The sequence below is a fragment of the Mustela nigripes genome, chromosome 12 (genome assembly GCF_022355385.1).
Source record: "Mustela nigripes isolate SB6536 chromosome 12, MUSNIG.SB6536, whole genome shotgun sequence".
Lineage (NCBI taxonomy): Eukaryota > Metazoa > Chordata > Mammalia > Carnivora > Mustelidae > Mustela > Mustela nigripes.
In genome coordinates this window covers 97,753,802-97,771,643 of record NC_081568.1, presented here as the reverse complement: position 1 = coordinate 97,771,643, position 17,842 = coordinate 97,753,802, and the positions used below count along the sequence as shown (strand labels likewise).

Genomic DNA, 17,842 nt, shown 5'->3' with positions numbered 1-17,842 from the left:
ACTGCTTTGTTGGTCTTTTTCTTAATTTGTAGGACCTCTCAATGGTTAGGGAATAGCTTTGGATGATAAATATTCTTATTTTTCTCATTTCTTTCTGTTTTTGTAAATTATTTTGCTTTATGGTAGTCTTTGTTTTGTAGATTTTTTTTTTAAGGTACTTGAATTTATCAATCTTTTACTATATGGCTTTTCCATTTTTCTAAGGATGACAATTCTCCATCACAGAAACTTCCCCATATTTTCCTTCAATGAATGTATACTTTCATTTTTAACATGTAAATATACAGTTCATCTGGAGTTTATTTTGGTTTAATTATGTGAAGTACAGATCCACACACATACATACCCACATTTTTTTAAAAAAGGCTAACCAGTTATCCTAATGCCATTAAAAAAAATAAATAACCTCTTTGCCTACTGCTAATTTATTCCACTTTATCATATACTAATTTCTTGTTTGAGTTTGGGTCTGTCTCTGAATTTTTGGTGCTATTCCACTGATTTGTTTTTTCCATCCAATAGTATCACATTTGTTTTGATCATCTTAGCTTCTGAATATGTTTTAATTATCTGAGTAGAAGTTCATAATTCTGTCCATCCCTTCATTCAGCCTGTACTGTTTCCCTTTCTCCTATACTTAGCAACCTTGTTAATTGTTAGAAATATTTTTCAAATACCTTATTTGGGTATACTTTTTCCCCCTTCCTTTCTGTAGTGGGGAGGCTCAAGTGATAGCTGAAAGTCCTAGATAGGTGACCAGGGCCTCAAAAAGCATTTAGGGCATGTTTATGTGAACAAGAAAAAAAAAAATTGCCTCTTCTGAGCAGATAAATTAGGGAAAAGGTACCTTTCCTGAAAGATGCATCCTTGTACCCAGTTACACAGTTGCTAGGGCTGGCTTTTGTCCCTATTCGTACCTTTGGGAAGCGCTCAAAATGAACCACTTTACAATCATAACCATCTCAAATTATACTGCATCATATTAATAATGTAGTCAGTGAAAGAATTACCAGGAAAGCCAGATGCATACTCCTTCCCTTGCCTCCTCCTCCCCATCTGAGCTGTTAGCCCCAGAGCTGGCTAATTACATCATTCAATAATGTGCTTCCTTAAGTGGGAGTATAAGTGGCTGGTCACACTAAATAACTCCCTGCCTTTAGGAATGCCCAGATTGGGATGAGAGTAAATAAACCTCTTGAAAGTCCAGTTGGCCACCCATCAATTGGACTGACACTGTGGGTCATCATGGTGAAGGTCAAATAATAATAATTACTTGTGTCTCTCCAAAAGTACATCATCATCTCATTGTTTATTGTCCTCTTGAAAAAGCCTGCAAAACTGAAAGGGCAGATACTGTTCTTGCACTTATTTTGTCGGTGAAGGAAGTTGGCCAGAGGAGAAACTTTTCCAGAGTTGAAAGAACTAGGCTAGTGAGTGACAGCTCACTTGATCTTAGATCTTTTGAAACTTGAGTTTCTTCCTCTAAGCCTGAAAGCACACTTACTTCCCACATCATACCATTTCATAAAAACATTATTTGTTAACTCCACAAATATTTAGGCAGATTAAATGTATATCATCATTAAATTGTGGTGATGTATTTTATCGTTATGAAAGTACACTCATATTTCTGACGTGTTCATATCACTTTCCCTAGTGTTCCAAAATACTTCCTATTCAGAGATACTCTATGGTACAAAGAGAATAATAATACCTTTTTAAGGAAAAGGCAAAAGTTGCCTAATACTTGTTTTGATTTGTTAGTTGAGGTCTGTAAGCTTCTGGGCTTTTCAGAAGATTGAAAGAGAAGGATGTTTTGTTTTGTTTTGTTTTGTTTTGAGAAGGATTTTGAGAATAAGGTTACTTTGTGGTTATAGTCCTATGATAAATTAAATTTGTCCTGTTTATAATTCTGTAATTTTACCATACTTCGAGGAGTTGGCTTTTCAGTTTTTTGTTGTTGTTGTTTACTTTTTGCTATTTCTAATGTGCTCTTTGCCATAGAAACAAAGTTTACTCTCACGTCTCTGGATACAATATAGATTTGAAACCAAGTAGGAAAACTGTTGAAGCTGCTTTTGAAGTTGGGAGTCAGTGCAAAAGTAGTTTTTTTTTTTTTTTTTTTTTTTTAAAGATTTTATTTATTTATTTAAGAGAGAGACAGTGAGCGAGAACATGAGCGAGGAGAAAGTCAGAGGGAGAAGCAGACTCCCCATGGAGCTGGGAACCTGATATGAGACTCGATCCTGGGACTCCAGGATCATGACCTGAGCCGAAGGCAGTCGTCCAACCAACTGAGCCACCCAGGTGCCCCGCAAAAGTAGTTTTTAATGCCTCTAGATCTCTCTCTCTCTCACCCTCCCTTTCTCCATTTCTAAATACTACCTTTCTTTTTAGATAATAATCGTTTGGCCTCTACTGTGAAATCACTTTGGCCAACTATTTTATAGTGATTGACATAGTTCACCTGGAGGATATTTACTTGGAAAGCAGTATCTGAATGCACATTGTTTTTAAAAATCTTGATATCTTATTACTGCAATGTAGTACAGATTCTTTTTAATTTGTTTTGATATCTGCATATTTGGCAGCAGTAAATTTGATTTTGACTGCAGGCACTTTGGACTTCAAACAAAATGCATTTCTGGAGAACTGGCAGTCCAAGGTGAATTTTTGAAGATAATGATTATATCTTATTTGACTTTGTATTCCCAGCACTTATCTGTGCCTGGAATATTGCTGACCCTTAATAAATATTTGTTGAATGAATGATGGAACAAAGTCTATAGCAAATTAGTGCCACTTAAAATCCTGACTGTGTACACATTATCTTCTTTTGCTTATACATTATTTGAACCCATTTAATAAATGAGTAAGGATATGTTTTTAGGCAGTTTCAAATAGATTTTATTGTTAAATAGAATAGGAAAGTAGTGTGGTTGGTAGTAAGCCTTAGACTGGGAGCGGAAGTTCCCTGTGGTTCTCCAAAAATGAGGATAGTCTGATCGTGGTCAGGTCACTTAGCCTTGGTGACCTCAGTTTTCTCATCTTTAAAATAAAGATAGAAAGTTATATAGAAATCACTTAGCTCATACATCTAGAAATGTTCTGGAAAGGTTAAAAGCATTGTAAAAGTACAAAGGGAAAATGCTTTCTTGATGGCTTTCCCTAGAGCTCTGAGCCACAGTTTGGGAAGGTTTGGGGTTCCTTTTGCTATAAAATGCAGCGTGTTTTTTGCTATGGAGAAAGTTTCATGAACCTAGTGGTAACACATAGCACATTTCTGGTTCCTTCTATATGGTTGCCTCTTCTGTAGTTCAAGAACATTTCCTTGCTATTCATTTCTGTGCCTATAACTATGAACTGAGTCAACAGCAGATATATAGAACATGAAAGAGCACATGGTACCACTTTGGGGACCTTCACCTCCATTTAAATCCAGGCCTTGGGAAAGGTGCTGTTCAACTCCTTTATTAGGATTAGGATTTGGGGCAATTGTGTGTATACTATATCTACTGGTCCCTGAGGGAAGCTGATAGGGATACACATTAAATCAGGTCAGACAAGAAAGGTGTGGGTCTTAGAAATAGGAGGAAGTAATATATATATATATCTGATTTACCTGATCCAATGTCTTTTCAGTTCTCTGACAATAAAAGAGCTGCCATATAAGTAATTATATGTGCTCCCTCAAATTCTCACTACTTTCTTTTGTTCTTCATGATTTACTTGTAATATCCTAACATCTTTCGTTTATTTTTTAATGCACTCCAGCAAGGCCTGTTGTTTCTCCGTCTACGTTCTTGTGTCTTCCCCTTCTGTGTCCTATAAAATATTATCCTGCATCAAGCTGTAACCTGTTCTCTATTCTATTTTTTTGTTTCTGGTGTCCATATTCAAATTTTATTTATAATAATCTTCAAAGTAGAAAAAATATCATTAATGGATTGAAAATCAGAATCCTGGTTTCATTTCAAAATTCTAATCAGTGGTTTAAAATAAGGTATTTGACCTTAAAGTTAAATTCATTAATGTCATAGATCTACAGTGAAGTCATATTCTTGGTTTTCCTAACAACCAAGTTCCTTTTTAAATTAAGACACTAGATATTGCTTGTATTTTACAAGTTAATATGTATGGCTTCTTGGATTAACAATTCCCTATGGTAGAATAAAAGTGTGGCTGTTATCATCCACTTATTTTATAACTCTATGAGACATCTGTCCAAATAAACTTTCTTTATTGAGGTGATAAAGCTGCATGACTCCTGTGTTCTTTCATCGCAGGTCCACTATCATTTACTAGATTAGACATTAGAGGAGGAATAAAATTGTTTTCCAGCCTTTCCACCCCTTACGGCTCAGTCCTATTCTTGATGCCACATATTTCAAGGATAGACCAGACTGTTTATATAATTTGGTTCCAACCTATTTTCCAGGCTGATACCACTAATCCCTAACAAAAACCCTACATTATGGAATTATTGTTCCTGGCTCATTCAGTTTGTTTAACAAGTATTAATTGTATTTCCTCTGTAAACAGGGCCCTGCTCTTACCCTGGGAATTCATTCCTTTCCCTTTAAAAATCTGCCAAATATTAAGTGTCCAGACTCCATGATCCCATTTCAGATCACTTTAGCCAGTGATAATCCTCTGACTTGCACTCTAGTATCACTGAGTTTGTATTGCTCAGGTTACCTTACATAGATCACATGTGGCCTAGCTTTGTGATAATATCAAATTGTGAGATTATCTGCGTTTTGAGTAAACCTTGTCTAATAAAATGATAATTAGCAAAGAGCATTAAAAAGTACCCTACAGGCAATAAGTGTTCAATAATTGCCTGTTAAATAAATAAATAAATAAATGAGTATCTGCAACTCTTCTGTTGCTGTCTTAAGCATTTTCCCCCGCAGTTCTCCCCATAGAGATACTCTAAATTTCCTGTCTGGACTCTTCACAATCTGGTTGCTTTTCCGGCTTTATCCTTATTTCCATCTCTAAGCCTACTAGCTACGTGTCTTGTGCATTGTGTGTTAGTTTCACAGGGCTGCTATAACAAATTGCCACTAACTAGGTAGCTTCAAATGACAAATTTATTCCCTAACAGTTCTGACTGGAGGTCTAAGATGCATGTGTCAGTAGGAGCCATGCTCTCTAGAGATTCTGAGGGAGAATCTCTAGATTCTGTTCCATACATTTCTCTTAATTTCTAGTATTTTTGTTAATCGTTGGAGTTGGCTTTTAGATATATTACTGCATTTTCTGCTGCTGTGATCACATACCCTTCTGTATTTGTTTGTCTGTCCGACTTTCTGTCTTCTTCTATGGACATCAGTTGTATTAGACTAGGACTCCCCTAATGACCTCATCCTAACTTGATTACAGTTGCATGGGCCCTGTTTCCAAATAAGGTCACATTCACAGGTACTTGAGATTAGGATTTCATTGTGTTTGCAGGGGGGAGGTGAGGGGAGAAAACACCATTCAACTCATCACACACTATGTATCTTTTTTAATATGATATTTACATAACAAAAATTAACCATTTTTTCCCAAAATTAAGTAAAGTGAACAATTCAGTGACATTGAGTATATTCACAATTTTGTGCAATAACCACCTCTATCTAGTTCCAAAACATTTTCATCACTCCGAAAGGAAACCCTATATCCGTGAAACAATTGTTCTTCATGACCCTCTCTCTCCCCCTAGGCAACTGTACTCTACTTCTCATGTCTGTGGATTTACCTTTTCTCTCTATTTCATATAAATAGAATCATACAGTATGTGACCTTTTGTAATTGACTTCTTTCACTTAGAATAATGTTTTCACATTTCATCCATATTATAGCATATATCAATACTTCAGTCCTTTTTTTGTAGCTAAACAATATTCCTTTGTAAGAATACGCTACAGTTGTTTGTCCATTCATCTGTTGGTGGAGGTTATGTTTCCACCTTTTGGCTACTGTGAATAGTGTCATTATAAATATGTGTGTACCTTTATTTGAGTACCTGTTTTCAGTTCTTTTGGGTATGTACCTAGAATTGCTGGATCATGTGGTAATTGTTCAGCTTTTTTTAAAGATTCATTGATTTGAGAGAGAACACATGAGTGAGCAGGAAGAGGGGCAGAGGGAGGGGGAGAGAATCCTTAAGCAGACTCCCTGTCAAGTGCGGAGCCTGCCCCAGGGCTCAATCCCAGGACCCTGAGATCATGACCAGAGCTGAAATCAAGAGATGGATGCTCAACTGAGCCACCCAGGCTTCTCTCTGTTTGCTTTTGGAGGAACTGCCAAACTCTACCAAATTTTTCCTTTCCTACCAGCAATGTGCAGGGTTCCATTTTTTCCACATCCTCACCAGCTTTCCATTTTTCTACATTTGTTCTCCAAGTAGGTATGAGTGTTATCTCATTGTGATTTTGATTTGCATTTCCTTAATGACTAATGATGTTAAGCATCTTTTCATGTGTTTGTTCATCATTTATATATCTTCTTTAGAGAAATGTTTATTGAACTGCTCTTCAGTTTTTTAGCTAGGTTCTTTGTTATTGAATTGTAAGAGTTCTTTATATATATTCTTAGTACTAAACCCTTACCAATACATGATTTGTAAATATTTTCTCCCACTCTGAAAGTTGTCTTTTTGCCTTTCTGGTAATGCACTTTAATGCACAGAAGTTTGATTTTGATTATTTCCAATCATTTGGGTTTTTTCTTTTGTTATTCATACTTTTAATTCTATGTAAGAATCCTTTGCTGAATCCAGTGTCATGAAGATTTACCCCATGTTTTCTTCTAAGAGTTTAATGGGTTTTGGTTTTATATTTATATCACTGATCCATTTTGAGTTTATGTTCCTGTTATGCACAAACTAGATACTGTCACAAATACTGATGAGTGCCTACCCTCAAAGACCTTAACGGTCTAATGTTCTTTAGTTCACTGTGTTACTGATAGAGAAAAGCCCTAGGAGATAATCAAGGAGAAATGCCTTTTTTTTTAAGAGTTGTTACAAACCACAGTGCCTTTTATACCATGAAACTTGGTACCTTGTAGCCAAAGGGCAGAAATCTAACTTTGGGGTTTTTAAAGGGGTGGGCTATGTGGTGAACCCAGTCATGAAAATGACTGAGCCAAATAGGGGTTTCAGTCAGTACTTACAGATTCTGTTAGTCTGAGGTCTCCAGAGATAGGAGATACACACACACACACACACACACACACACACAGATGTTTTCAAGGTTCATCCATATTATAGTGTGTGTATGTATGCGTATGTGTGTATCTCCTGTTGGTTCTGTTTAATAAAATGCCCTATTACATTATTTATATCCTATCATAAATATATATGTGTATTGAGAGAGGGTGAGAGATTGAGAGATTGTTTTATTGTATGAAGTTGGCTCATGTGATTATGGAGGCTGGGAAGTGACAACCTTGCTGGTAGGGTTGGGCCAGCAAGCTGAAAACCCAAGAGAGCCAGTGGTTTAGTTCCAGTCTGAGTTCAAAGGTGAGAGAAAACTGATGTTCTAGCTCAAAGATAGTTAGGCAAGCAGAGAATCTTCTCTCACTCAGCCTTTTTTGTTCTAGTCAGGATTTTAACAGATTGGATAAGACCCACCCACACTGAGAAGGACAGTCTGTTTTTTTCAGTCTGCTGATTCAAATGTTAATCTCATCCGGGAACACCTGCACAGACATACCAAAATAAGGTTAACCAAATATCTGAATACCCTGTGGCCCAATCAAGTTGATGTAAAATTCACTGTCACACAAGTTATGAGAAGCGGGCGTGAAGACCTGCCACTTTGTTCCTGGGAGAATTCCTGTGAAGTATACATTCTCTCTCCCATTAGTGGGTTGGAGCTCTCTTCTCCTTTTCTTCTATTTGCTTTCATTACCCTTGTTACCTATGGAGAATTTGTTCATTAATGTTGACTAGAGTGTAGATTTTCTTAGAACTCTTTGTTTTCTTCTAATGGAGTATGCAGCAGCAGCGCAGCGGTGGCTTTGTCGTATTTGTCTTCGTGTCTCTAGCATTCATCTGAGCCTAGTATCTAGTTAGTATTTACTGTTTGCTGCATTGTTATTACTGAGCTTTGGAATGCTTTTTCTGAGTTTGTGTATGGGTGTGGGTTTTTTGTTTTTTGGGATTTGTTTTTGTTTTTCCAGTGGGGAGAGGGAAGAGTATTCTACAAGGTAATAGGTCCCATGAAAATGATACTATTACTAGTAGAAGTGATAATAGGCCTCAGTGCTGACACATGATCGTATGTTACTGATTGAGTTGCCATAAAACCTTTAAAGTGGAACTTTTATTTTCCTCATTTTGTAGATAAGGACATCAAGAATCAGAAAAAATTAAGTGACTTGCCTGAAATCCTATACAGCTGGTAGGTAGGAAGTAGTTGGCAGTGGAGTCAAAGCTTGGCCAAAGAGTTAAAGCCCAATTATTTTTAACCATTATGCCATACCATTTTTCCCAAATAGAACTTAGTGAGTATAGTGTGCATGGGTGTATGTGTTTGAACTTGCTGAATGGAAGGATTTCAGGAGCAGAGGAGAGTGGTATTTTATAGGTATGGCAGATAACTTATATTTGTGCTTATTACTCTTTGATCATGGGCGCATTTCAGCTATTGTGACATGGCCTTAGACTCCTCAGTACAGCAATACACTGACCACTGCCAACAGACTGGAATTGGCCTACAGATGAAATCTATGTTACATTTATCTTAAGGCCATGATGGAGTGCAGGGAATGGGCAATAGACAAGAAAGAAATTATGGATAATTATGACCAATCCTTGTTTTGCTTCATGATAGGGATATTAGCAGTTATCTTATAATACTCATAAATACTGCATGAGTATCAGAGCTATTGCTGCTGAAAAGTGAGGGGTGTTTTGTTTTTGTTTTTGTTTTTGTTTTTCAGTTTTTCTACTGTTACTATTCTCTCATAATCTGGTACAAAAGTGCAGTACAGCATCCAGAATGCCCTGAGTTTTTTACGTTTGTTTTCTTTTTCTCATGAGTGATTAGTAGCTGAAGATACATATTTTAAATTATAGTTTCCTGATCACATTTTAATCACACCAGTTTCGCAGGCTTTAGAAGCATGGGGAAGGTGCCACTTAAATGTAAATGATTTAGTTAATTATTGTAGAAAGTACTCTGAAACTTGGTGTTTTGTTGCCCTGGAAACACCTGCTCAGTATTTCATGTATATTTTAAACCCTCCAATTACTTGTAATAACATTTTGACTACTTGACTGCTTCATTGTTAAATGAAGATTCTTTTATATCAGATACATATTTTATGATGTAGTGATTTTACACCTTCTCTCAATGGCCAGCCATTTTATCTCTGTACTGTTTTTAGCACAAGAAGATAAATAGATTTTGCTTTACGTTTGTAGGATAAAGAGCAGGAGATTCCCCCTTCCCTTTCTGATTATATTGTGGTAAACTGTTCTCTCTATGATATGTTTTGTAGGTGGAACCTTGTTTCACTCAGAACACAGTAAAAAACGTATGTTATCTTAAAATTAGGAATCAGTAGATAGAAAGGAGAAAGAAAACAAAGTAATACAGTCATCAATGCCTGGAAGACTGGACGTATAACTTACGAATTATGTAATGGGAAGATACTCATTACGCTTTCCTGTTTCCTCATACCACAATAGATTCCAAGTGACTAAAGATTTAAATTTAAAAACTGAAACTTTCTAAAAAAAAAAAAAAAACAACTGAAACCTTCTTAGTATGTAAAAATAAAATATATAAATGCTTTTGTAATCTTGACACATAGAGACCTTTCTGGACTTGACATAAATGTCAATAATCATACAGTAAAAGACAACAGATTTGTCCATAAGAACATCTAAAAAGTAAAATTCAGAGTTCCTTAATCTAAGTAATATGATGCAAAAAAATAAGAAAGAGTAATTAAAACATTAATTCTTGGGGGCATCTGGCTGGCTCAGTGGGTTAAAGTCTCTGCCTTCAGCTCAGGTCATGACCTCAGGGTCCTGGGATCGAGCCCCGCATCAGGCTCTCTGTGCGGCAGGGAGCCTGCTTCCCCCTCTCTCTCTCTGCCTGCCTCTCTGCCTATCTGTGATCTCGGTCTATCAAATAAATAAATAAAATCTTAAAAAACAAAACAAAAAACTTTATTAATAAACTTAATAATTCTAAACTATAAGTAATAGAAAGATACATATACGATAGGAAAGAGTACAAAGGCAGTTCTAGAAACAAGGAAGGCAAATACCCAGTAAGCATATATGAAGAGAGGTTCAGCCTTAGCGTTGTCGAATATGCAAATAGCATAATGAAGTACTTTTTGCCTGTCATATTGAAGATGGTTAAAAGTTGACCAATATTCATTCTCATGGCAACAGACATTCTCAACAAACTCTGGGAGTAACTTAAATTGGTACTTTTGGGAAAGAATTTAATGTAAGGAAAAATCTATACATGGGTCAAGAAAATTAGGTATAGTTTTGTTTCTAGTAGTGAAATATGCCCAATATTAGGAGATTAGTTAGATGACTAGAGGATTGATTAAATAGTGGAAAACTGGCTCTTGGTTGTGAGGGTTCAGGTGATTTTTACTTCTCTGTACTTATATACTGACTGAATTTACAAGAAAATCACTACATTTATATCAGAAAAGATAGTTTCTTGCCATTAAAAAAAAAAAGAAAAGGCTTTCAAATGCGGTCTTTTTTTTTTTTTTTTTTTTTTAATTTTTTTTTTTAAAGAAGCCACTGGAAGAATTAGACTTTTAAACTGGGTAGAACAGAGCTAAGAGATTAAGGAGGTCTCGTAGTAGAATTCAGATGATGCATTTTGGGTAATTTAAGTAATCTTAGATCATTGAAGGTTAAGAAAACAAGGTTTAAATGTAGTTGAGAGAGGGCAATAAAGTAGATAGGCTTAGTTCTGAATATGTTGTCTATGAAGAGCCTGTGTGAGATCCAAATGGAGATGTCCGAGAAGCAATTGACTATATGGGTCTGCAGCTGTGGGCCGTATTTGGGCTGGAGATACAGATTCCATGGTTTTCTGCATCTAGGTAAGCTATTTTATTACCTACATTTCTATTCAAAGTCTTTCTAGTCATTGAAATCATGAAAACAAAATGGCTCATATTCAGCCTTGATCCTAGAAAGCAGAAAATGTGTGTCCCCCTTTACTTGATAAGCTTCTAAAAACAAAAATCAACATAGTAGGCTCCTTTATATCACACAGTACACATCAGTACATTTTGAAGCAGCGGGTCCATTCACTTAGATTCGTGAGCTTTCCCACCAGCTTCTCTGGTCAGGTGTCTTTGATGCCATCCATCTCTGTTTGTCTTAGACTCTTGATCTCTGAAGATATTCTGGTGGCCTTAAGTTTTAGTCACTCTCCAAGTCTTTGAACTCCTTGTAGACCAAATCCTTCGGTGAATCAGCAGTGCATTCTGCTACTCTACATAATCACAAAATTCCGTCTCAACTGAGACAGCCACTTAAAATCTCTTCTCTTTACCACCACCACTTGAAACCACATTAAGTAAATATTAACAAAAGTGAAATACTACTGCACTTGGAGTGTCATAAAAGTGTGATTCTAACTTTCTTCCCACCACAGCCTAGAATATGAAATTTTGGTGTTATGAAACAGACTAACCATTAAACCAATGCACATACCTCTCCATGGGAGCAGTAGAACTACCACCAGGCCAGAGTCCATTAATTCAGGCTTGTGGGTAAATGTAGTGGGCTTGGTGGTCAGTTTTACTCTATCATCCCAGAGTGAAAGAAGAGAAAGACTTACTAACGGGGAAGTGGGGCAGTTGGGGGACCCTGTAGTCCTTTTCATGTGGGGATAAAAAATAATAGAAGTATTTATAGTCTTCCAAAGGCAGGGTTATATTTGAGCTGTTCAAAATAATGTAATTTACAGAGCTGGAAAGCTTAAGAGAGAAGGAATAAAAGATTTTCCCAGAGTTACAAAGCTATTTGTAATAGGGTACAGCTATATAAAAATTCCACCAAATTATAAATAGCATTTGGTTGGGGAGGTAGGGAATCAAAGCCCAAGTTTCATGTACATGGGATACCTTATGGTGGTTGAGTTTCCTTCCTGTCCGTGGTATGTAAATGACATATAGTTGTACATCTGTTTTACTATCTCATATACTTATCTTTATATTTCTTTAGGAAATCATCTTAAGGACTGCCTTTAAATCCAGAGGTTACCAAGAATGGCATGTCTGGTTGTTCTGTACAGGATATACCACAGCATCTTGTAAGAATAGTATTACCTTCTGATGATCAATGGATGAATGCATTGAACTTAAAGGAATCTCTTAATGTTTTCTTCTTATTCTTGAGCTCTGATAACAGAGCATGAGTTAGCATAGAGGTGTGAGTACAAGATTGGTGGGCATTTTATGAGAAAATGCGCATTGTTGTAGACTCATTAAGATTCACTTGGGCAAATGCCTAAAATCAGAGCACATGGAATAATTCCCCTGTCTCCGTGAGGCTTCTTTCTGAACCACTTTCACTCTCCCTCACCTGTACATCTCTGCAGTCACGCCCACTCCAATGCTAAAATGCCTTGAATAGCTGGGAGAAAAGTGAGAGGGAAATACATGAAGTTTCAGTTAATATAATTTACATAAAAAAACTGTCAAAGAGCTCTTGCCAGGTTTGCCTTATCATTGCAAGTCCGCTTTTTAATAATGAAGAAGGTGAAGGGGTTGAATGGATAAGTGGAAGCATCCCTTAACAGCTCTACAGTATTCTCACAATAGGATGTCTTGCCACTAAGTCAGCCTGGTTCCTTTCTCCTCTTAAATTTTATTTTAAGTCTCTCTCTACCCTTCCCCTTAAATTTTATTTTACCTATTTATTTATTAATACCTTTAGGTATTTAAGTTTTTGGAATGGATGTAGCTCTGCTTCTTAAATATAAGGTGCATAGTATTCCATTTGGTAGCATTTTCTTATGTGTGAGTATATGTATAAACATGATAGGAATAAAACATAGAATTCCATTATGCATGGAAAATATCAGATATACCCAGATATACATATCTGTGATCTCATTAGATGCATATGGTCATTAAAGAGATGTAATAGCAGCTTTGTGCAGTGGCAGTATTATAGCCAGTGAGGTTTATCTGAGGCGCGATTATTGCTAATTGAAAGAGATATAATAGCAAATGGTGACATTTGATTGTTGTTAGTGAATAATAGTGGAAATTCTGGGGCTGAGGTAGCTTGCTAAACATCTAGATTTTTGCATTCCAGGACCAGGAGAGAAAGGACAGTGACTTTCATTCAGTATGATTCAAACCAAATGATTTTATCTCTAATTTCTGAAAATGACAAGTTTGCTAGCCAAAAACTCCTCCTAGACGGTAATCTTAATCGGAATAGCACCTCCTGCATCATTGTTGATATCCTGATTGAAGCATTAAGAAGCCCCAGTCTTTTGGTAGAAAGTTAATAGAAATTTTACCTTAAAATCTACCTGATTAGAAGCATCTGGCTGGCTCCATTGGTAGAGCATGTGACTCTTGATCTCAGGGTCCCGAGTTCAAGCCCCCCGTTGGGCATAGAGCTTACTTAAAAAATAAATAAATAAAATGTTGTCACAAATAGAATTTTTAAAAAATAAATAAAATCACCCATTATAGTATCAAGCGGTATAGCTCAGTGGTCAAGAGCTCTGGAGTCAGACTGTCTGGGTTTAAATCCTGGCCTTGTTTCATTCTAATTGCCTGACATTGGGGAAGTCATCTAACCCTTTGATGTTGAGGTTCATTGAGGTTCCTCATCTGTAAAATGGAGATAATAGCATACTTACTTTACATAGAGCTGTTCTGACACATAAATGAAATAATCTTTAGAAAGTGGTGAACACAGTGACTGGAAAAATGTCAGAGTTCAAAAATTGTTGAGCAGTCTTTTGCGACTGAACACCTTGTGTCGGTATTGTCATCTGAGTGCCTTGCGAGAGGAGAGCTCTCGAGGCATGGCCCTGGGCAACAGGAAGATCCTAGTATTCTCATGTCATACCAGAGACAGATGGGTACTGAACTAATATATAGGCTTTAGCCCTTTGTCCACATCTGCAATCCTTATTTCAGATGTATATGTGTTTAGTGAATGCAGATCAATAAATGTATTACATTATCAGTGTGAAGGATAAGCTCTTTATAGAGGTACTAAATCTCACATATTTATTTGACTCAGTGATTAAAAATCACCTTCACATTCTTTGCAGCAGGTGCTTCTCTAAAGCAAAGGACAGTTGTAGCCAGAAAGCACAAGATTATTAAACATATGCAACAGTCCTGACTTTTCAAAGACCTGAATTCACTGAAGTATAATTTTTAACTCAACCCTTTGGGTTTTTATTGTCCCTTGAATTGGTGAAAGTAAAATACACCTACTGACATGGCTTGTGTGTAATGTCACATCCTGCGTGGCATTTGCAAGGAATGAGAAGTTCCATTGCATGCACCGGGAAGCAGGTGCTTTCAGGTGCCGCATTGCTGCATTGTGCCAGCATGCCTGTGGGTCTCCAGAGTGTGCAAAAGAGGAGACCTTGGTCCTCATTCTCATGCGGGACCCATATTCACTACAGTCTGGCAGTTTCCTACCTCTGTTAGACAGCAGCTCTCCTCCTCACACGTAAAGTAAGGGGTTCCAAGTATAGAATTCCAGGAGTGGGGGAAATGGTGTTAACGTTGTATGAATCCTAAGGATAATAAGTACAGGTGATCTTTTCTCCCTCTCTTCTGATACATAGAGATCTCCATATCGATATGCCAGGAACCTGGGCTCTGGCATCAACTGTGCTGCCTGATTTATCAGAAAGTTGACACAGAAAGGCCTTGATGCTTCAGCCTGAGCTAGATCCTTCCAATTGTACTGGTTTCATAGTTTTGTGAGATCTAGTCCCCTAGCTTCTTGACCCTTCACCTATAGAGAAATCATTTTTTTAAATCATCAGAGCAGAGAAAGTTCTAGGAATATGGCTGAAGTTTCATCTTTTAAGACATTGTTGCACTATTACATAATTTTCTACCTTATTCTGAATTTTCTACCTTCTTAAAAGAGAATTTGCCAAGCTTGATTAAACTTTGTTTCCTTTTTTTGAGTAATCGTGAATAATGTTGTTACATGTGGTTATCCTTTTTATCCCCAGGAAAAAAGAGAGAATATTATAATTTAGGGACCATGTCTTGATATTTTTTAACACTTAACTTGCCATCCACATATTAGGGTCTTAATATATGTGCACAGTGTTTTCATTAAAATATTTTAGATTGAACAAATCACGTTATAGCATTATGACTTATTTGGGGCCTTTGTTGAAGGATATTAGAGTTAATGGGGTCATTAAAGGATTGTTCTTTGATCTAGCCTTTTTTGTAATTTACTGAAGTGGAAATCCAGAGAGTTAAGTGTCTTCCTCAAAATGTGTTCTTCTTTAAGCAGAGAATGTTACTACTGAAATACATTTGAATGTTTGAAGTACATTTTTTTTCCATCATTGCTTTCAAGTGATTGTATAATCCACTGACTAGTTCACAGAGATCAAATGGCTTATGAAAGTCTTCTGATTAAACGTGATGTTGAACATAAGTTCTCAGCTCCATTCCCTTATAAAACATCCACAAACATGACAATAAAAGGTTAAAAAAAATCTACAAAATAAAGAGAACAGGAGTCAACAGGAATGAAATTTTGAAAGTTGTAAAATACATGGAAGGAGGTAACACACTTAGCAGAAAGAGAAAGCAACCACTGAAGCTGGCAGGAGAAGAAATTTGGCTGCAAGAGCATCCGTCCTGTAGGACCCTACAAAATCTCATAAAGAAAAAGCAGCAAGGGAAGAGGATTAATGGAAAGTTTTCATAAGTCGTAGTGAAACACCCAGATTGTTTCTCTCCAACCCTAGCAGAAGACTGGTGATTTTCTTTCTGGAGAGACTGAACCAGAAGGACTCTGGATTTGGCGATGCAAGGATTATTATCCCTCTCAGGGAGGAGCCTGGAGGAGTCCTTTCTGGGGAATCTGAACAACTCAAGAGAAGAGATCTGGGGTGGGTCTTGGTGAGGGGTTACCCAGCATATTAACCCTGTCAGGCTACCCTGGCATAAGAACCTGTTGTCATCTCTTCTACATTCCTCTCATGATAGGAACACCCTGCTGTGCCAAGTGTGATTCTCATGTTCAGAGTGACACATTTTTTGGTAAAGCTGGCTGTCTAAATGAAGCTAACTACTGATGCTTAACAGCCACCAGTAGTCTTTTTCAAACACTGTAGTAAAAATAAAAACCACCTGTGTTGGCTTTATTGCAAGCTCTCAGGCTAGATTTTATCCTTTTCAGTTTTTTGTTTCCTACTCTATAAAAACGAAAAAGATATATATATAAAGTGCTGAGGATAATGCACATAGGAAATATTGAGTACCTTTTAATTAGTGATGCTATTATATATTTTGATCCTTTTTATCATTCTTAGTTACATGCACAAACTGATTCAGGAAAAGGAAGCTTCCCTTCAGTATGATTAAAAAAAAGAAAGATATTGGGGTACCTGGGTGGCTCAGTTGGTTGAGCACCTGACTCTTGGTTTTGGCTCAGGTCATGATATTGAGCCCCACATTGGGCTCCATGCTTAGGAGGGAGTCTGCTTGAGATTCTCTATCTCCCTCTGCCCCTCCCCCTTTCATGCTCGCTCTCTTTCTCTCAAATAAATTTTTTTTTCAAAATTTAAAAATTAAATTTAAAAAGATCTAAATATTCAAAAACATGCTTCTCAGTATGTTGCACCCTTTTATAAGTACTCATTGATTCATTCCTAAAAATATAGTTAGTATGAGTATTACTAATAAAGGAGACTGTTCTAGACTTGCATGGGATTATGGGAGATCCTAAAGAAGTCAAATACTGTGGCCACCATAGCAACAGCTATGTCTTTGTCTCACTTTTGAGCCTAGCTTAACACAGGATCCTAAAACACACTTACTGGTTGTATTCACATTTTTTTTTAACTTGAAAAAAACTATTGTATATTTGTTTTCATAGATACTTTATTAACTCAGTGGCACTTTGCTGTCATGTGGCTGCAATCAGCTGCTTTGTCCAGGTTGTCAAAGGGCTGATGGCTCCATCTGGGTTGTAGGCAGGAATGGGAGCTTTCAGCCCTAAAGTCTTTTTGGGTTACTAGTAGTGCATAAAAGATGGAAAAGAGGATTCCATCCTCTTGGCTTGGCTTCTGGGGGTGGTGCAGTGGGCGAATGAGTGGGGAAAGATTAAAGCTGGAATAGCAGCTTGCTCAGCAGCAAATGCATTGCCTCTGTTGCCCTTTTCCTTTACTTCTGAGGCTTGGATGGGTGGCATGCCCCATATAGATACCTTTTTGCTTCCTCTGAGATTCTGCCCTGAGCGTAGATCAGAGCCATGAGCAGTGCTTGGCAGCTTTTCTTTTGAGTGGTTCAGTTTATCTTCAGAAGGCATTTCATACTCCTTAGTTATTGAGTCCAGCCAGACAGAGGCTGGTAGGCAATGAACCAATAGAGGACTCAAGGCATAATCTCTGTTGTGTTGTAACTGGCTTGCCAAGATTGTGAAAAACATTCCAAAGGTGGAAGAGCAGTAATAGGTAAATTAACTCCTTATTAGGTCATCTCCTGACTCCCATTTCTCTTCCTAGACCTTCTTCTATCATAAATAAGATGAAAGACCGTACTACCAGCCATCAGACTGACTGGCATACCCCTATACTGGTTGGCTTTGATCTCTGTGATTGTGAAAAAC

General features: G+C 37.1%; 1 protein-coding gene and 1 non-coding gene across 4 annotated transcripts in view; both read left to right on the top strand.

The window, feature by feature from the left end:
• The window catches only part of MRPS27 (mitochondrial ribosomal protein S27), an 84,761-nt gene that overhangs the window by 34,656 nt on the left and 32,263 nt on the right, over window positions 1-17,842 (top strand). Inside the window, exon 1 of one of the 3 annotated variants that reach the window (XM_059418037.1) lies at window positions 12,247-12,305. The exons of the other annotated variants lie outside the window; for them this stretch is intronic. Within the exon in view, the coding sequence (XP_059274020.1) occupies window positions 12,262-12,305 (44 nt within the window). The 5' untranslated portion in view covers window positions 12,247-12,261. Of the gene's footprint in view, window positions 1-12,246; window positions 12,306-17,842 lie in introns of those variants that run through there. 3 annotated transcript variants of the gene reach the window in all.
• Window positions 13,146-13,288, top strand: LOC132028914 (U4 spliceosomal RNA). The gene has a single exon (XR_009407583.1). It is a non-coding gene; the product is annotated as a U4 spliceosomal RNA (small nuclear RNA).